This window comes from Nycticebus coucang, chromosome 3, assembly GCF_027406575.1.
Source record: "Nycticebus coucang isolate mNycCou1 chromosome 3, mNycCou1.pri, whole genome shotgun sequence".
In the NCBI taxonomy this organism is placed as follows: domain Eukaryota; kingdom Metazoa; phylum Chordata; class Mammalia; order Primates; family Lorisidae; genus Nycticebus; species Nycticebus coucang.
Window position 1 is genome coordinate 15,315,286 of NC_069782.1, and position 20,588 is coordinate 15,335,873.

Consider the following 20,588-nt stretch of genomic DNA (forward strand, 5'->3'; position numbering starts at 1 on the left):
TAAAGTTGGCTCTACCCCTGGTTAATCTCTTTGAGAGATCACAGTGAGAGCCTGGGGTTAAGTTTTTAGAGACTTTCCTCTTAAGTTCTGAAGCTCAGTTTTGGTTTTTCCAGTGTTACATGACAGCTGAATGCTCTGCTACACCTTTCAACTTTTTTTTTCTACGTTTCCTAAATTGTACGACATAAAAATTGGTAAATGCCTGAGAAGAAAAGCAGCATAGTGTGAGGGGTCATTTCTCTGCATGCCCCTTCTTCCAGCATCTTTGTCCTTCAAGTCCTGGCTGCCTTGGAAATACTCCGGTGACTTAGAGTAGAGGTTGCATGCATTCTGTTCAGCTGTTCTTGTTTTCTTTTTTTTTTTGTTGTTGTTTTTTGGCCGGGGCTGGGTTTGAACCCACCACCTCCGGCATATGGGACCGGCGCCCTACTCCTTGAGCCACAGGGGCTGCCCATCTGTTCTTGTTTTCAGTAGCAGAGCAGCATAAGCTATCCTGTCACAGCTAGAAATGGAAAGTATATAACAAGTACTTTTGAACCTGAATTCTGATTATTTGTTCTGACAGTGTATATTTTTTTGTTTTATTAGTTTGTTTTGAAAAGACCCACCCACCCGAAGAGTATATATTTAGTACATCACCTTTATTAAAAACAGCTTTGTAATATATAGTTGGGGTTATTCTTAAAAATCAAGGCCTTATTGTTACACCTGTATAATGTTCTACATACCCAAATAAGTTGGTATTTCTACTTTATGAGCCAACTGGTCTTAGTGAATTTGAATTCAGGATATAATTAGCTAGAGTCTACCTACGTTTGGTTAGAATTTTAAAAAAATTAGTAACACGGTTTCTTGCTTGGACAGACAGGACTGGTTCCACAGCGTCTCCATGTGCTACTAACGAAACACCAATCACCAACAAACTATCAGTGAGGACAGAGACAGCTTGTTCCTCCACTTCCACACCAGACAGGCATTCTCTCTTAGGCCACAAATCTCTGGGCTCAGGTCTGTCCACACTTAGGTGTAACACATCCCCATGGTAGGAAGCGATGGGGACTCCTTCCTCAGTCTATATGACAACTGGGGCTCTAAAGTCTATAATCCTGGCTTGGATTTTGATCCCCATGTTACTCAATGCCTTGAGCCTGACCACTCCTGCTGCCTGCCTCCTCAGAGGTCTCACTGAAAGAGAGACCTGTCTCCGCTGGCTTTCAGCAGCAACTGCAAGGCTGGGCCAGCATTCTTCCAGTCCCAGACGTTCATTTATACACTGACCAACAGCTTCAGAGGCACACTGTTTTGGCTCTGATAGCATCATCTGCTTAGCATTCATCAGACTAGTACTTCCAAATTGGAAATAGAAGTGTCAACCCCATTTACCATTTAAAACTTTCGTTACGTATTAACTATGAATTCTTACTGTTTATTTTAGTCAGATATGTATGGCTACATAAAACAGGCATAGCTCAGACTTTTTTTTTTTTTGTAGAGACAGAGTCTCACTTTCCGGCCCTCGGTAGAGTGCTGTGCCCTCACACAGCTCACAGCAACCTCCAACTCCTGGGCTTAAGCGATTCTCTTGCCTCAGCCTCCCGAGTAGCTGGGACTACAGGCGCCCGCCACAACGCCCGGCTATTTTTTGGTTGCAGTTTGGCCGGGGCTGGGTTTGAACCCGCCACCCTCGGTATATGGGGCCGGCGCCTTACCGACTGAGCCACAGGCGCCGCCCATAGCTCAGACTTTTTTCTGAGAAATAAGTCCTGGAAAGATATATTTTTTAGAACTATTCTTTATAGGAAAAACATCAAATTTGAGAGAAAATTAACTATTGAGTTTAAACCTGAGAGAGGTTTCCCTACAGCTGTTATTTTTAGAGATCTGGGTCTTGTTTTGATATCTAAAAGCCAAATCAAAACAAAGCAGTCACTCCATTCTTTAACCTTTTTAATTCATACATCTGTCCCTTGTAGAGAGAGAGGTTTTAGTGAGTTCAAGATGCTACACCAATGACATTCTGCAGTATTAACACTAAAATCACTGAAGTCACATTCATGAATCACACAGGAAACATTAATGGCTAATGAGGGTTGGTCCTCGTAAGTCAAACTTTTACTACCTGCTAAAAATTCCTACTTAATAAAAAGACAATCTATAATTAGAATGATCCCTTGTTAGGCGGAGAGCGAAGATTTTCCTTATTTTAGTGAATCCTCACCCATCCCCTTACCCTTAATACCACTAGCACAGAACATTTGTTATTTTTGAGCATGAATGAATGAATGGTCATGACAAGACACTGCATGTCACTTTTACTTACCAAATTCTAAGAGTAGCACTGGGAGCACTTCTAACTCATAAGCATTAGCTTGAGAACAGTCAGGAAGGTGGAGTCTGTCGGCACCTGCCTGTTTGTGGATTCCGGCGCCACATCACAGCTTTTCCAGGTCCAGGTGTATCCTCCTTGTAAGATCACAGGATTTTCCTCTTTTAAAACTATAAATTACCACCCTTTTTTTTTTTTTTAAACAAACCTAGCTTACCTGTGACAGATGGTATGTTTAAGGAATTACTTAAAAAAAATCTTTTTTATTATTCTTTTTAAGAAATGCAACAAGAGCCTTATACACCACTTGTCTGAAATACAATGGCAAAGACCAGCTTTGTCTGTCACTGCAGCTGCCAAACACAATGTCAGGCAGCTGAAGACAAGTTTTCAGTCACTCCGCATGGCTGCTGCTACACGTGGAACATTCTTAGGCCAGGTTTTTAAAACTCTCAATGAGGCTTAACCAAACTGGAAATTATCTGATCTTCCTTAAGACTCCATTGGTGTGTCTGAGCTCCTGCTCCCAAAAGGGCCATTAATAGAGGAACTTCTTGTGTTGCTGAGAACAAGCCTCTCTCGTCTTCCAAATGCTTCATTTACTAAAACACAAACAGTTGAGAAACTATAAGATCAGCTGTTAAGAGTACAGTGTAAAAAAAGACTAAAATGTTGAGCAATGAGGTTCTCTGGGGCAGAAATATTGTTTATGAAAATATTAAGTAGCACTTTACAAATGGGAAAGTAAGTAAACAACCCAGAAACTGAGAAGTCAGTGTTCTGAATGAAATGAATCATTTCTAAAAATGGTCTAATTTGCTCTAAGATTTATCTAATCTGGCTTGATAACGGATGTCCTATCCTTTATAACAGTGAGTCCCTCCTTACCTTATTTTATTTCTGATTATTTCCCTCTTTAATGTGACTAGCACGGACACTCTTGGATTTAGAGTGTGTGTATGTGCACACTCACACCCCCTATGACTCCAGAATGACCACAGAAAAATCTAAGGAACCTTCCGCATGGGAGGGAAGATTCAGGAATCATATGGTGGGGATATATTATCGCTGTGGTAATAGAGCACAGCAGACTACCTGAAAGTAGTAAGCAGTTGAGACAAGGGCAGATTTATTTACATTTTGGTAACTGGGAAGGAAAGGGCCATTCTTTGATACCACTTCCTTCCAGCTTTCTCAGAAGATCTTTCAATTTTAAGGTACATATTTTTTTTCTTTTTCTTTTTTTTAAATCACACAACTCCCTGAATATGGTAATAGATATTTAAAATGATCTACTCTTAAAGTGTGAAGACAAGCTTATTTGTGAACATGAACACTTCCAAATTACATTTGATCTTGTCTATTTCCTCTGTGGACCACACTGCCTTCGCTCTCTACCTAATGTATTCAAGTCACACGTTCTGTGTTAGTCCTTGAGAACTCATTCAGAAAGAAGTGATACTAAGGATTCTTACCTGAAGAGACTGTGCTTATATCCCAGACCCGAAGCCCTTCTTTCTGACCTCCGAAGGCATAAATAAATGGCAAATCAGGGCAACACGAAGAACAGAAGAGAACTCCCTGGAAAGCAAAGAATAGCAAGTCAGGGGGTCCTATCTTTCCAGACAGCCATGATGTCTAGATTCCTACCCTTGTCTCCAAGAATCTATGACTTAACATGTTTACTCAAAATCAACTCACCAGTATCTCTTTCAAGCCCACTGCAAATGCAGCTTGCAGTCAAGATGAAAGGTATACTACTGTTCTAAAGAGCCAGACATATTCAGCATGATGGCCATTCCATGGGGACGTGCGTGTGCTCTGACCACTCAGGTCTCTCATCTTCGTTATCAGTCTATTAGACATTTCTTTTTTTTTTTTTGTAGAGACAGAGTCTCACTTTATGGCCCTCGGTAGAGTGCCGTGGCATCACACAGCTCACAGCAACCTCCAACTCATGGGCTTAAGCGATTCTCTTGCCTCAGCCTCCCAAGAAGCTGGGACTATAGGCACCCGCCACAACGCCCGGCTATTTTTTTGGTTTTTTTGCAGTTTGGCCGGGGCCGGGTTTGAACCTGCCACCCTCGGTATATGGGGCCGGCGCCTTACCGACTGAGCCACAGGCGCCGACCCTATTAGACATTTCTTAATAAACCTATATTGGCTATGTATTCCCAGAAACATTAGCTCTCCTTTTAAATGACTGACGGTGACACCAGAGGTCACTATTGAGTCTTTTTAAAATTTTTAATGCTTTGGGTTTTACTTTTTTTTTTTTTGGTAGAGACAGGGTCTCATTTTATGGCCCTCAGTAGAGTGCCGTGGCCTCACACAGCTCACAGCAACCTCCAACTCCTGGGCTTAAGTGATTCTCTTGCCTCAGCCTCCCGAGTAGCTGGGACTACAGGCACCCGCCACAATGCCCGGCTATTTTTTGGTTGCAGTTAGGCCAGGGCCGGGTTTGAACCCGCCACCCTCGGTATATGGGGCCGGCACCTTACCGACTGAGCCACAGGTGCCGCCCTGGGTTTTACTTTTTAAAATTTTTTTGGGACAATCTTGCTCTGTTGCCCAGGCTAGAGTGCCATGGCATCAGCCTAGGTCAGAACAACCTCAAACTTCTAGCTTCAAGTGACCCTCCTGCCCCAGCCTCCTGAGTAGACAGAGTCTTGGTCTTGCTCTTGCTCACGCTGGTCTCAAACTCCTGAGCTCAAGCAATCCACCTGCCTCAGTCTCCCAGAGAGCTAGGATTACAGGAGTGAGCCACTGTGCCCGACCAACATATCCGTATTCTTTAATGCAGTGATTAAGAGAGAAAAGGCAAGCAATACAAGTCCCAAAGGAAGACAAGGCCAGAAACAAAATAAACAGAGAACAAAGATGCCCAGGGAAATTCTTACCATTTTCATGTCCCTAGAATGAACTAGACTTGGCCGATCACCTAAGATATCCCAGATCTTCACATATTTGTCAGCTGAAGCAGTCACAAGACAACCCTTGATTTGACTGCTTAGATCAAGACCTATAGGAAGATAAGTTCAGAGAATCTCACTTTAAAATATAGGTTTGCTATATAAAATATATTTACTAAATCCTAAGTTAATAAAAGAAACGTATTCTTGCTCACCAGAGATTTCATCATTGTGGGCATTAAGAGTAAAAATTGGCTTATCTGAACGTGCATCCAAATTATACACAAAGCCATCATCTGTACTGGCCTGGAAAGAGTAAAAGACGGGTCAGGTCATGCTGCAGGACAGCCAACTTTAGCAATGGGTAAAAAGTATAAGCCACCGTAAAAATCAGCTACATATCCAACATAACTGGTGGAGCTAATTCTTATTGCTGTTGTCGGAAATTAATGTAGCCATAAAGAATTTACTTTTGGAGCTGAGTTTATAATCATATGGACTAATCCAGCTGAGGTATCTACGTGGCTGCTGGACACGAGCATGGTGCTGTGGCAAGCAGGTAGGGACTGGGGTTAGAGATGTGGAGGCACAGAGGTGAGAGTTACATCCATGAGGGCACAGGGGACACTGGGAGTGTAAAGGTCAAAGAGCAGGAGCCTGGTGAGCGTGGCTACTCCAGGTGCAGGCTGAGGAGGAGCCCACAGAAGTGGGTCAGAGAGGGAGGAGGGAAGAAGCAAGAATGTCAGGACAGATCAACACTGCCGAAACTCAATTTGGCCACAGAGAAATTCAATCAGAAGAGGACTGAAAGGCAGATCAGAGTGGGTGGTCACACAATCAAGAAGGAAATGACAGACAGAGTCAAGGATGGGAGACAGAGACCCGAGCCTGTACAAGGGCTAACAGCAATAGCTAGTATAAGAAAAAAGGATCAAGAGAGGACAATTGAGGGAGAAGGTGAACCATTTTACCTCCTACTTTCCTAAATATTTGTGATTTTACTATCTGTGACATTTGTTAGCAGATAACCTCAGGAAATTTGTAAACCTGACTGCTGAGAGCCAAAGTATAACATTGAGCCATAACTGAACTTCATTCCTGACTGTAAAATGGAATCTGGCTTCAGGCAGCTTGGCTGGAAACAGCATTTCCTCTAGTAAGGGCACAAAGCTGAGACTGTCTCAGAACCATTACTGCAGGAAGCTAACTAAAACTGTCCATAGCTTTTATGAAAGCTATCTGTAGAAACTCTACATCCTTTACAAAGGACTCCATATTTACTTTAGGAAAACTGGGAAGTACTGGGTTTATGTCTTCCTGTCTGGATAAAAGCTTGGATTTTATTTCTCCATGTACTGAAATATCAGTGGAATCTCACTGACGCTACATGGAAAACTGTCATCCCACAGACAATTAAGGGCATTTACAGAAAGGCTTTACCTTTTTTTCCCTCCTATTTGGGAGCCAGTGTTATTAATTAAATAGGCTAGTGTTCTCATTCACTGGAGCTCCATTTAAATATGAGGATTTAATTAAAAGAATATGTTCTTTCACTGATTTAACCATTAAAAAATAATTTTATGCTTAATATTTCAAAGGAATGTACCCTGAAAAAAATGGTCAAACTCAATAAGTAAAAAAAAAAAAAAAAAAGTGACATACTTTACAGTGATTAACAATTAGCCAGCATTGTTAACCACTGTAACCAGCATAAAATCATTTACATGCTCAGCATTTTTTTCTGGCTGAGCCATTCCCTTGTTTAAAAATATCTGATTTTTTTAACTTGTTAGTACCTAGACAAGCAAAACAGTAACATGTATATTCTTACCAAAAAATGACAAGGTGAAAAGTGATTCCAAGTCACCCTCTCGATCTGCCCACTGAACCGCCACACCCGACGACTTTCCTCTGGACTTCGGCAGTCATACAAAGCAACAGATCTGGACACATTCAGACAAAATTAGAGTTTGAACAGTTCAATTCTCCTCTGTGTTTTACGTTTATGTATAATGAAATGGTAACAAAACAGCACCGTAAAGTCAAGATTCCGTTATTTAAAGGCTGTTTTAAGGTTCTAAAATAAAGCAGAAAAAAATGAATTGAGTTTCACTATTTGGTAGATTCTGGCCCTAACTCTTGATGGCACTGGTGGCTGTGAAGGCACAGTGGCCTTGAATGCCTATAGGTCAAACTGTAAGGTCATGACTTACAAGATGAATCCTCTCTATTTCCCAAAGTCTAGGGCAATTTCTAATGTCCCCTTCCCTGGTCAAGTTCTGAACCATGTAGCTCACACCTTAGCCACACTTACTCTCTGAACCAGGTTATTATATTGGGGGGAAACAACACTATTGTAATTGTGCATGAGTCACAACTAAAAAATGTAAACATATCACTTCTCAGAAGGATAAGAAATCAAAATAAAGACTGACTACAAGTTGGTTTTAGCTTTTGCTATCTCTTTTGCCTTCACTTCTTCCTGGGTCTGTGCCCTCTGTCATATGACACGGGAGTTTTTCCCGTAAAGACAGAGACCATCTCCTTGCTCCATGTGACCAGTTAGCCCAGAGAACAAGACAGTAAAGTACTAGTCGTAAGACTAGGTATCAGGAGGCTTTGGTATCCTTGCTGGGCTTCTGACCGTGACCTGAGAACATGTGTGGGAAGAACTCCCATGCTGCATGACAGAGGGCACAGATTTAAGAAGAAGTGAAGAGCTGGGGCCACTGCAGTTCACCACAGGGGGTTTCCCTTCAGATCTGTGCTCCTTTTTTACACATTGGGTCTGAAGGTGGTAAGCAGAAGCTAAGACCAACTTGTAGTCAGTCTTTACTTTGATTTCTTAAACTCCTGGGCCCAAGTGATCCTCCCTAGGTCCAGAGGAGTGTGCCCACAACATCTGGCTAATTTTTCTATTTTTTTGAGAGATGAAGTCTTGCTATGTTGCCAAGGCTGGCCTCAATTGCTCCTCCTGCCTTAGCCTCCCCAAAGTGCAGGGATTACAAGGATGAGCCACTGTGCCTGGCCTTGTCTGCACACTAAGGGGCACTTCCTGAATTAGTTCCGGAGGATAAAAACAGAGTGGCAGTAATGCCTGATGTGCTTTCTTACTTATCATAAGATCCAGAAATCAGAGTTTGTGCTTCAAATGGATGAAACTGCAAAGTCTGGACCTAAAGGGAGGAAACAAATGAAGAGATCTGTGTTTGCTCTTGGTAAAGTTATCTTTGGCAAGAAGCAATTTGGCAGTGATTCTATCATTTTTTCCTTTTGAAATTCAGTACTACTTAAAGAAACATGTATGAATTTCATAATCAAAAAGGCAAACTATATTCCCAAGTAAAAGATGGCACTTAAAAGACACACTGCAGCATTCCCCAAACTGGTTTTGGTGGAATACTATGTCCCTCAAATGTTAAAGGACATTTGGAAGAAAAAAGGGGAAGTGTCGAATACACTGGGCCAACTCCACAGGCTCCAGAAGTCCCAAAATGTGCATTAGTAAATTAGATCCCCCAGGCCTGCTACAAGAACGGATTTGTTAGATTCTATAAAATCACTGTGACCGACACCCCACTCTCTGCCCCTCTTTAAGGAACCTCTATAAATGTGTTTCAGGGCACTAATGTTCCTGCTCCCATTTTGCACCTCTAAAACCTACCACACGGTTTTTTTTAAATCCAATGATAGAATATGTAAAGTGTTTTGTAAGCCATACAAAATTATATTAAAAGCCATATATAAAGGTTGGAATTATTTTTAGCCAATATTTGTCCCAGTTTTTTCTTTTCTTTTTTTTGAGACAGAGTCTCACTATGTTGCCCTGGGTAGAGTGCCATGGTGTCACAGCTCACAGCAACCTCAAACTCTTGGGCTTAAGCAATTCGATTCTCTTGCCTCAGCCTCCTAAGTAGCTGGGACTACAAGTGCCCACCACAATGCCTGGTTATGTTTTTCTTGGAGTTGTCATTGTTATTGAGCAGGCCCAGGGTAGGTTTGAACCCGCCAGCCCCAGTGTATGTGGCCAGTGCCCTAGCTGCTGAGCTACAGGCACCGAGCCTTGTCCCATATTTTTGAGATTCCCTCTGATTCACTAAATCACCATACCTTATCAGTGTGTACAGCAAGGCTAGCTGCTGGTTTCCCCAGGGACATATCCCACAGAATTACAGTATTATCAGCTGATGCACTTGCCAACACATTTCTGAGAAAGGGAACAATAAAATGAGGTAATCTTTTAAAAATCAAGAGCATATAAGAGAAGGACTGCATTTACAATAGCATCAAAAAGAATAAAATACTTAGGAATACATTTAACAACAGACGCATAAGACTTACATAATGAAAGCTACCAATGATTGCTAAAACAAAAAGTAAATAAACAGAAAGGCACCCACGTTCATGTTCTGGAAGACAATTTTGTTAATAATGTAGAAACACTACATCTACAGACTGAGCTACAGATTCAACCAATTCCTTTCAAAATCCTGGCTATTTTTTTGCATTAAGTGATAAGCTGATTCTAAAATTGATGTGGAAATGCAAGGGACTCAAAATAGCCAAAGTATACTAAAAAAAGAAGAGCAAATTGGAAAGCTCACATGTCCTGATTTTAAGACGTACTGAAAAGCTACAATAATCACAAAATGTGGTACTGGCATAAGGACAGACATCAGGATTAATGGAATAGTGTTAAGAGTCCAGAAATAAGTCCTTAAATTTCGGTCACTGATTTTTGAGAAGGGCGCCAAGACAATTAAATGTTCTATGGTGGAAAGAACTGTCTTTTCAACAAATGGCTGAGGGACCAATTGAGTATCATTTGAAAGAATGAAGATGGACCCTACATCATACTACATACACACAAAAAAACCTCAAAATGGATCACAGACGTAAATATAAGAGCCAGTACTATAAAACTATCAGAAGAGAACAAAGATGTAAATCTTCATGACCTTGAGTTAGGCAACAAAAGACATAAACAGATAAAAGCAGACTTCATTGACATGAAAAACTTGTACTGCAAATGATACCATCAAGAAAGTGAAAAGACAACCCACAGAATGGGAGAAAATATGTGCAAATCATGCATTTCATAAGAGGTTAGTATGCAGAAGTTATGAGAACTCCGACCGCTCCAACTCCAAAACCACCACAATTAAAAAATGGGCAAAGGGCTTGAATAAACACTTCCTGCAAAGAAGACATACCCAAAGACGCCACCATCGCTAGTTATGCAGAAATGCAAATGAAAGCCACCATGAGATACCACTTCACAGCCATTAGAACAGCTATTATAAAATAAATAAATAGAAAATAACAAATGTCGGGAGAATATGGAGAAATTGGAACTCTTGTGTGAACTACTGGTGGAACGTAAAATGATGCAGCCACTCTGGAAAACAGTATGGCGGCTCCTCAAAAAATTAAAAACAGAATTACTATGAAATCCAACAGTAACACTTCTGAGTACATAACCTGAAAGAACCAAAAGCTGAGACTTGAGCAGGTAAGTGCACACCCATGTTCATAGCAGCATTATCTGCAGCAGTCAAAAGGTAGAAGCAACGCAGTGTCTGCTGATGGATGGATGGATAACACAATGTCGGATACACTCACAAGGAAGCATTACGCAGCTCTAAAAAGGAAGGAAACTCTGACACATACTACGAATGGATGAAGTTGAAGACTAAGTGAAACAAACCAGTCACAAAGAAGTAAATACTGTATGATTTCACTCACACGAAGTACTCAGAGCAGTCAAATTCAGAGACAGAAAATAGAAAGGTGGCTGTCAGTGGGTAGGGGGCAATGGGGAGTTAGTGTTTAAAGGGTATGAAGTTTCAGTCTGGGAAGATGGAGCAATTCTGGAGCTGGATGGTGGTGATGGCCGTCTAACAACCTGATTGTACTGAAAGCCACTGAACTGTAGACTTAAGATGAATTAAAGGGGTAAATTCTGTGTTTTACATATTTTGCCATAACTTAAAAAAGAACGAATAAAAGAGAATGTAGACATGTGAAAGAAAACTAAATGAGGTTAGAAAAATGTGTTCTGGGAAGAAATACAATCCTGTCCCTACCCGCTCACCCCCACGGCACTGCAACACACGCTGCTGTTTTTCTAGTAGTGGTGGGGAGGACCACACTCAGTCACCAACATGTCATGAGCACCTAAACGAAGAGCTGGTGGCTGATGTGGGGGACACAAAGATACAGACAGCAGAGCTCCTGCCCAGAACACCACCATAGGAAAGGAAGACAGGACAGACCCAAGAGCCCACGACACAGGATACAGGGGCAGGCGTAGCAGACTACGACCACGTGGTGACAGTCTTTCACAATCGTTCAAATGGCATTTCTTTTTACCTGATTAGCTTATTCCATGAAAGGTCAAGGACAGCATCAGTATGCCCTTCTGCTGAGGAACTCTGTAATAATTGTTTTAATTACTTTTTGTTTTAAAGTCCCCCATTATAAAATCGATATGTTAATTTGCAAGGTTTTTAAATCTTAATATTATTTAACTTGCTTGAAGAACTGAGAAGTAAATACCTTGTCTCCCTGTTAGGTACCCATGATAAATATTCTTTACAGGGAAAAAACTAAAGTAGTTCTTTTATTTTTGTTTGTTTATTTTTTTGAAACAGGGTCTTGCTACATTGCCCAGGCTAATCTCAAACCCCTCGACTCAAGCAATCCTCCTCCCTCAGCTGCCTAAACTGCTGGAAATAAGGTGTGTGCTACTAGGCCCAGCTATAGTAGTTCTTAATCTAGGTACTATAATTCTGAAAACATTAATATCGCTCCCCATCCCCTGAAAACTCAACAGTTTAAAAAGCTAAAGAAATGAATACATGGTTATCTAGACATCGGCACCCTCTGTATGTTCCTCACATCCCCCACTGCCTACTCCCCAGAAAACTTATCTCCACTTGTCATCAAACATCTGTTAAGTCCTTTACCTTCTTCCCTTTCTTTTTCTTCTTTTTTGAAAGTTTACTTCCAAGTGTGAAGACGGGTTCTAGAGAGTCCACTATATCGAGGTCCCACACTTCAATAACAGGTGTCATGCTTCCTACAGCAATGTAATTTCCTATACGAAGAGACAATGCACTTAGGATTACAAAATAAAAAGAAAGGCACACATAACTTCTAATCAAATACGTTACACTGCAGACTGAGTAATGGGCTAGAGCGGCGCTTCTCACATGTAAACATGCACAGGCATCGGGTGAATATTGTTAAGATGCAGATTCCACTTCAGCTGTTCTTGAGTAGGCCTGAGCCAGCTTCCAGGCGATGCCAAGTGCTGCACTATTGTTAGTCCATGAACCACAATTTGAGTAAAAAAGATTCGATCTCTTGGCCCCAGTATCCTTACTTATACAATGAGAACGATCCCTCCTTTACTCCTTTATGGGGTCTTATGGGGATAAAGATCAGATGAGAATGTGAACAAACCTTGCAAATAAGATGTAAGACATCAGTATTATCAGTATTCCAAGGTTTTATTAACAAGTATAGACAGGGGCAACTAATAGTGTGCAGACGTGGTTAAAAAAACTAATGTGAACCAGGCATGGTGGCTCACGCCTGTAATCCCAGCTTTCTGGGAGGTCAAGGCTAGCAGATTGCCTGAGCTCATAGGTTCAAGACCAGCCTGAGCAAGAGCAAGACCTCATCTCTAAAAAATAGCCAGGCATTGTGGTGGGCACCTGTAGTCCCAGCTATTTGGGAGGCTGAGGCAAGAGAATCACTTGAGCCCAAGAGTTTGAAGTTGCTTTGAGTTATGACACCATGGCACTCTACCGAAGGCGACAAAGTAAGATTCTGTCTTCAGAGAAAAAGAAAAAAAGACTAACGTAAGAATCTAATTATTTGTGAAGCCTCTTCACTTTAGTTTTATCTGATGTTTTCTGAAACAGATTATGCCGCTTAACTAAAGCTGGTAACATCAGACTCAGCATGCCACTTTACACTGAGTCTTCACGGGACGTTAACAGTGCACAGCCCAAAAGGCTTTCAGGTCCTGTCCCTCAGCCAACATTGGAGTAGCAACTTCCTCAGCTTATATCTGAAGCCCGGAGATATACAGACCCCAAGCAACTAAGTGATGGTGTGCTAAAAACTTCATATAGTAACACTATCAGCAATAATTCTGAAAACATTAAAGAGAACACATAATTTATGTAGGTAGGAAAAAGCACATGGGACTAAGAAGCATTGAGCAATCTCAAATTTTCTAATTACCAGTAGAATCATCTGGGCTAGGATCAAAATTCAGCCATTCCACACTCAGAGGATACGCAGACAAGAGTATATCGTGGTGTACATAAAAAGAGTCTTCTTCTTGATTATAAACTGAAAAGATTGGAAAAAGATATGTCATTACATCAGAGTAATAGTCATCAAAAATGACTACCCACTGAAAAGAACAGACTTTCTCTTTTCTCTCTTTAGAAGATAAAATAAGTGTTCCTGGTAGAGACCTTATGAGTGTTTGTTTGCTATAATGAGTGAACTAGAAGACAGGGCCACTTATCTGGCAAGCATGCAGGCGGCATATCTGTCAAGGTCCATGCTCCCCTTTGGGGCAGGCTACATCCTGGGAATAAATTGGATAGGCAGAATTTTTACCTAGGACTAATGGCTTCTGAATTTCCTTCCAATGTCATTAAGTGTGTCTCACTTTAAGCATTATCGCTCCTATTGGTATCACAGAGAGGAAATCGGTAGGCTGTACAGAATTTAACTATGTAACTAATTTAAATGAAGTACAACAGGATCTGGCACCTGAAATCTCATAATAGTAAGTATTACAGTTATTATTTTAATATCACTTAGACAACCTTTTAGTAAGGGATTTGCTTCACTTACCATGCACCTCTAAATTGCACTGGTCCTGTTCAGCTCGGCCACAAACTATAAGATTGTCGCTGGGTTTAATCAAGAAATCTTCACGTTCATATTGTTCCTAAGTAGAGAGAAAATAAGTCGTTGGCTGGAAGTAGATATTCAGTAAGATTTCTTAAACACTTAAGAGCATAATTAGCTAGTCCCACATGAAGACTCAGTGTTATGCCTGTAATCCCTGTGCTTTGGGAAACTCAGGTGAGAGGACAGCTTGAGACTAGGAATTTGAGACCAGCCTGGGCAACACAGTGAGATCTCTTGTCTCTACAAAAAAAACAAAAAATTAGCTGGGCATGGTAGTGTGCTCCTATAAGCCCAGCTTCTTAGAGGCTGAGGTGGGAGGACCGCTTGAGTCTAAGAGTTTAAAGTTACAATGAGCTATGACTGCCCCCTTACACTTCAGCCTGGGAAACAAAGACCCTGTCTCTAAAAATACAATTTTAAAAATTAAAAATAAGCATAATTAGAAAAGTGATGTAAATATTTACTGTGTCTTTCAGAGTAACGTAAGGATCTTGATCATTACTCCCGTAGACCGTAAGACCCAAGAGAGATTCGCCAAGAGTCTCAGCATCTGTAAGAATTGTTCACAAATTGAAATGAATAAAACAGTCACTTGGACAAAAACATTTTTTTTTTTAAACACCTATCTTTGGACTTAGAGCCAACCATCTATCATATAACTAACGCTGAATCATCCATTCTTGGGAAAGGAAACTGCATAGTTACAAGCAGGAATTTAAAAGCCATTTATAATTGACCTTTGAAAGGCATTTCTGATAGTCTTAGAATTTACAGTCTTCCAATGAAGAAATTAAATCTGGGAGAACACAGAGCTCTCTTCATATTTTCTAGCTTGCTCCTTCAATCATGATTGAAGGTGCTACAGAGAAAAAGCCTTGAGAACCTGGAAATAAAATAACCCTGAATCCAACGCAGATAAATAAGACAGAGAAATGACAGACTTCACGAACTTCAGCAAGCCTGCTTACTGCATGCACTCTCAGAACTATAGATACGATGCCTTATAAATATGAAAAAAAAATACTGTAGACCTTTTCCACTAAATTTACTTGAAAATGCAATTATTCTTTCATGGCATGGCACAGAGTAGACCCAGAGTAATGTAACTTGGGAAAAGGAATTGTTAGAGGAAGCTACTTTAAGGCAGGACTGAAGGGTCCTGAACATCTGATACCACATATATGACAGAGAAGGGAATTTCTACCACCTGAGAAAGAGCGGATTCTGAGTGCCACCTCTCTAGGCTCTTCCCTGCTCTGTATTCCCAGGATCTGTGTCTCTAATAAGGTTGGGGCCCACAACCCAGAATCCAGTGGAAACCACTATTTGCTGGACTGCATCTGGTGCAGTACACTGAAAATAACAGAGGCTTTAGAGCGAAAGCCTGTTCAAACCGCAGCATCACTTTTCCACCAGCTGTGTGCCACTGGTAATGGAGGTAATACGTTCTCAGTACTGCAAAAAGAAAAATGAGGTTTGCAGTAGTGTACCAGACAGATGGCCAGGCGAATGAGGAATGAGGAGTGAATATCTAGATGAAAAAATATATAAACAACAGTAAAATTTGATATAAATGGAGCAAAAAAGCCAAGGTTACTTCTTGTCTGGAGGAAAAGAGACATACCAGTGAAAATACAATGAAAAGTAGGGGTACAATTCCGGAAGAAAGCCATCTGTGAGTATGATGCAAAACTCCCAGCTACCTCTGCGATCTCTTTCTTTCATGCCCTTCTCCTCATCCCTAGTGCCCCAAGCCAGGTCCTTACTGCCTCTGGCCTAATTCATCTTAAGTCTTCTGCTCCTCCAGGGAGAGAGAGGTTAACCGCATCTCCCAATCCACTCTTCACTACTGCCCAGAGTTAAAATTTATATCTAATCATCACATGTCCCATGCACAGAAACCTTCAATGATTTTCCTCTGCAGAGAACACAGAGATTCCTCAGCCTGGTATTCTAAGCTCACTGGGACCCAACAAGTCTTTCTAGACTTTTTCCCCAACTCCCCATCCATCCTCTCAGTGCTTCACTCACACATATCAATTTGCCAAGCATTTCTCCCACTTCTGGTCTTTATCCAAGCTGTTTCCTCTCCCCATAATACACATTAGGTCAAGCTCAACATTGCTTTGACATGAAATACTTCTTATAGATCGCTACATTGCATTAAACATTCCTCTTGTCTAGCCCAGTTCTACCTCCATGATGTTATCTGCAAGGCTTAAACATGCCCCATTTGAGGCATCCAGGCCAAGTCTGCTAACTTTCACCCTGACTACTTTGGTCTTCCTCAATCTCTCTTTCCCTGTCCATTATTTACCGGTCTTCCTATACCCAACAAAGACCAGAGAACACAGAAATGCTTCAAACACGCCAGCACACGGCTCTTCTCACTGAGCTCACCATCTAGCCACATATTAGTGATTTTTAAAACTTTTTATTATGGAAATTGTCAAGCTCAAACAAAAGTAGAGAGGACATAATGAACCTTGTACCACCTAGCTTTGACAATTAACAATATTTTCTCAATTTCTTTCTTTCTTTTTTTTTTACCCTTCCTCTTTTCCCTCTCTGGAACTGCTCAAAGCAAATCATAAAAAGCATATTATTTTCCTCAACATGGGGGACTACTGTACTCTGAAAAAACTGATTGCAGTTGAGAAAAAAGGTATATAGAATAAAGTTCAACTATAGTAAAATTGCACACAAAAACTCACAAGCGGGTTCCAGATTACTATACCTGATACATGCAACTAATTTTTTCTAGATCTTAAATTTACAGCTTAGATTAGTGGGTTAGAGCTTACTTTTTAAACTAGCTTAGGAAACATGATCTCTGTATAAATCTTGAAGTAGATTACATAGTTGATGTCAAGGACAGTAAAATCTCAGAGTAAACTTTTGGAACGCACAGCATCATCTAATGCTTTGAGTTTGCAATCATAAACAAATAAAAGTAAATGAATTCTAACCTGGATCATCCTCTTCATCATATTTATCTAAGTCATACTCGGCCAGCTCATCGTCATCTAGCGTCCTGTCATCCTCCGGGTCACCATCCTCCAGGGGCTCTCTTGGCCGAGCCTGGGTGCGTGCACTCTGCATGCCATCTTCTGAAGGATGGCCTGCCTCCTCTTCATCACTGCCACCTTCTCCTCTATGAGAATGAAGACAAAAAGAAAAAAAAAAAACCATTCAAATGGCACTTTCCAATAACATCGTTATTTAAGATATATGTGTCATCTGTGCTTTACTATAGCCTTCAACATTCCTAAACTTACTGCAGTTTTTCCTTGGCATCAGCAATGAGTCGCTTTACTTCTTCTTTACTTAGCTCTACCTAGAAGAGAGGCAAGTAATTCATTACAATAGATTTAAGAAAGAAAGTTTTTGAATTAAAAAGAAGTCTGCAAACAAAAGTAATAAAACTTCAAGTGATGTCATCAATAATCAAACTCAATCCAGACTCTATATTTAACAGAAATGGAGTTTTTATAGGATGCTTACAACTAAGATCCCTTCCCACCTTGAAACTGTTCAAAAATTAGGCTCAATCTACTATACTTCTCTCTGTTTTAAAAAAAAAAAAAAAAAGAAAGAAAGAAAGAATGATTTTTATAAAGTGTCTCTGTGGCAGCCCACCTGGTTTTATTTTAACTGTCTCTGGCTCCTTCTAGAGCACCCCTCTCTCCTTTCCTGTGAGCATCCCTTAATAAACCATCCTTGCATTGGTCCTCTGTTCTTTTCCCTATTATCACTGCTAAATAGCCACATGCCAGGCTCAAGTCCTTGCAAAACTCGTTCATTCAAACACTAAAATTACCACCTCTGAACTGATAACTCCAAACTTTACTTTCTCATCTATTTTTTTTTTTTTTTTTTTGCAGTTTTTGGCCAGGGCTGGGTTTGAACCCGCCACCTCCGGCATATGGAGCTGGCGCCCTACTCCGTTGAGCCACAGGCGCCACCCTTTACTTTCTCATCTTATACTTCAGTTCTTCCCCAACTGTCTATAAGACTTCTCACTTGGACATCTTTTACATTAACAAGTTCAAACTGAAGTCACTCTTTCTACTTGAAAACCAACATTCCCTTACTTATTCAATGCTTTAGTACCTTTAGAACACCCCATCATTACTAAACAGTGAGCTCTTTGAAGACAGAAACAGACCTAAGCACATAGTTCAGTGCTTGGCCCATAGTGGCAATGCTAAATAATCGATGATCAATCAATCAATCACCCAGCTTTTACTAACATGCCTCTAGTAATATGGAAATTCTCTTGAGAATGACTTTTCTCTGTGGAATAGCTCCAGCAATTAAAGAATTAAAAAATTTTTTAATTTAATTAAAAAAAATTTAAAGAGATGGGGCTGGTCTAAAACTTCTGACCTCAAGTCATCCTTCTACCTTACGGCTCAGGCATACTTATTTGTCCAATTTCTCTTGTTGGTCCAAGTTTTCCTTTCTGGGATTTCATAAAATAAATTCAATCTCTTCTTCCTATAAACTCTTCAAACAGTGGTTTCCAAACCTGTCAGCACATTCATTTCTAAAAGATCCTCTAGGAAAGGTGATCTTTTAAAAATATTAGACTACACTCCAGACTGATTCAATCATGATACTCAGAAGTGGCAAATAAGCATCAGTATTTTTGAAGGTTCCAAAGTGTTTTCAATGTGTAGCCTCATTTGACAATCACTGTCTTTAAGTATTTGAAAGGATACATGCTTCTTTTTAACAACTGTTTCCTCATTTAACAATTTTTAATATGAAATAATTTTTTGTTCCTATTCTGTAAATATGCATTGAGTGCCTACTGTCAGCCAAACACCAGAGAAACAGTGGTGAATAAAACGGTCTGTGCTCTGTGGAATTTAAAACTACTGGGACTATGCCAACCCTTCCTTCCTGTTAACTCCATGTTCAAGCTACTCACACTCTTGTCACTTTCCCTACCTCTGTCATCATTGTCCCACTCAATTACATTCAAATCAACCCTTTTACTTCTTTCACAGTACTTCTGCTGACATACCATATTTATATGCCAACTCCACAAAGGGAGTTGGGGGACTTTTCTGTTCTGTTCATGCTTATCCTAGGACCCTGAACAATATCTGGCATGCAGAAAGCACTTGGCATTTGACGAATAAATTACTTAAGTAACCTTCACCTCTGATAGTCTCCAACTCCTGTAGGTTTTTCATAATGTGTCACATTTACCTCTCATCCCCACTGCCATCATCATCTCATGTGAATTACTTCAAGAAACTCCTAACTCTACTTCCAGCCTCAATGACATCTTAACCTCCACACCAGTGTCGAACTTGGAGCACAGGCGTGGAAGGCAGAATTTTCCCCTTTGTGTGTCTTCCCAGTTATGTCTGCAAATGCACTGGGGTGCGAGTGAAGGTACGGTGTTGTCAAGCCTCTGGGGGTATTTCGTATCCAAAACAGCAGTAACCCAATCCCTTTCCAGTTCTTGAAGTCCACGTGCGTGCGAATATGGCACAAGGCTGGGCTAAGAGATTGGGCGAGGGAGGAGGCGCAGCCCCTGACTGCTCAGGCCCAGGACCTCCAGACCCTAGGAACCAAGCTCTGATCACGACAATCGGGCCAAAGTCGGCCTCCCGGAGCCAGTCACACTGGCCTGGCCAAGTCCCCTCGTTCCGGGGTTCGTTCCCCAGGCGGGGCTAAGCCTGCATGCCGTGAAGCCGCTCCCTCTAAATCCCATAGACCAGGCCTTACCTTATCTGGCGTCTCCTTGGCCACGCCGCAGTGGACCCACGCCACGCACGTCACCTGGCGGCTGCGGTTCATGGTCCCCAGCTTACAGACGGGTCCGGGTATAGACCCGGCCGCAGCGGCAGGGAGACCAGCACGATCCCGATTCCCCACTCGGCCACCGCCAGAACAGAGCGCAGGCGCGCGCACTTGCTGCGGTAGCGCCGGCGCCCGCTTCTGACGTCACTCGGGGCGACGAATGGGAAAGGGGCGGAGACAGGATTGAAGCGGAAGCCGCAGGGCAAGGTGGCCCCTGGGGGGGACTATGTGAACTGAGTAGGGTGACCAGGCTTTTCAAAAGTGCTTGTAGCAGTGTCTGCGGACTTCGTGGAGGGACCGTAGGCTTTAGTCAGAGCCAAAGTTCCACCTTCAAAATGGCAAACAAAAAGAACAGGAGAATGCCATAGAGAAAAAGTCATGAGAAAGATAAGCCTCCTTCAGTTGCTTTGTCAAAAAGGGGGTGTCCTTCTGTGCTGTCCATTTTTGGACATTTTTGCAACAAATTAATTTTTACATACAATATTTTACTTGGTTCTCATAACACTGATGAAATATGATAAAGAATTATTTTCGTTTTAAAGATGGAGAGATTCCAGGGCTTCAATACCTTACTACCCTGAGTTCAC

At 41.3% G+C, this 20,588-nt stretch overlaps 1 protein-coding gene across 1 annotated transcript; it reads right to left on the reverse strand.

The window, feature by feature from the left end:
* Window positions 1-1,933: 1,933 nt before the first annotated feature.
* Window positions 1,934-20,123, reverse strand: PWP1 (PWP1 homolog, endonuclein). Its single transcript, XM_053582735.1, has 15 exons — window positions 19,927-20,123; window positions 17,460-17,518; window positions 17,151-17,335; window positions 14,646-14,731; window positions 14,122-14,218; window positions 13,495-13,605; window positions 12,207-12,337; window positions 11,611-11,672; window positions 9,349-9,445; window positions 8,353-8,414; window positions 7,070-7,181; window positions 5,454-5,544; window positions 5,227-5,348; window positions 3,802-3,907; window positions 1,934-2,928 (listed from the first exon to the last, which is right to left on the reverse strand). Exons 1-15 carry the CDS (start codon window positions 19,996-19,998, stop codon window positions 2,819-2,821), a joined length of 1,503 nt encoding a protein of 500 aa, XP_053438710.1. The 5' UTR covers window positions 19,999-20,123; the 3' UTR covers window positions 1,934-2,818.
* Between the last annotated feature and the right edge of the window lie 465 nt (window positions 20,124-20,588).

Excerpts from the sequence above, each read along its gene's own strand:
- PWP1 (XM_053582735.1), bottom strand. The coding sequence starts at position 19,998 with ATGAACCGCAGCCGCCAGGTGACGTGCGTGGCGTGGGTCCACTGCGGC. Across the intron at positions 9,446-11,610 it reads TCATGGAATAAGCTAATCAG|AAATGTGTTGGCAAGTGCAT; the intron begins GTAAAAAGAAAT and ends TCCCTTTCTCAG. Across the intron at positions 5,545-7,069 it reads TTTCACCTTGTCATTTTTTG|GCCAGTACAGATGATGGCTT; the intron begins GTAAGAATATAC and ends TACTCTTTCCAG.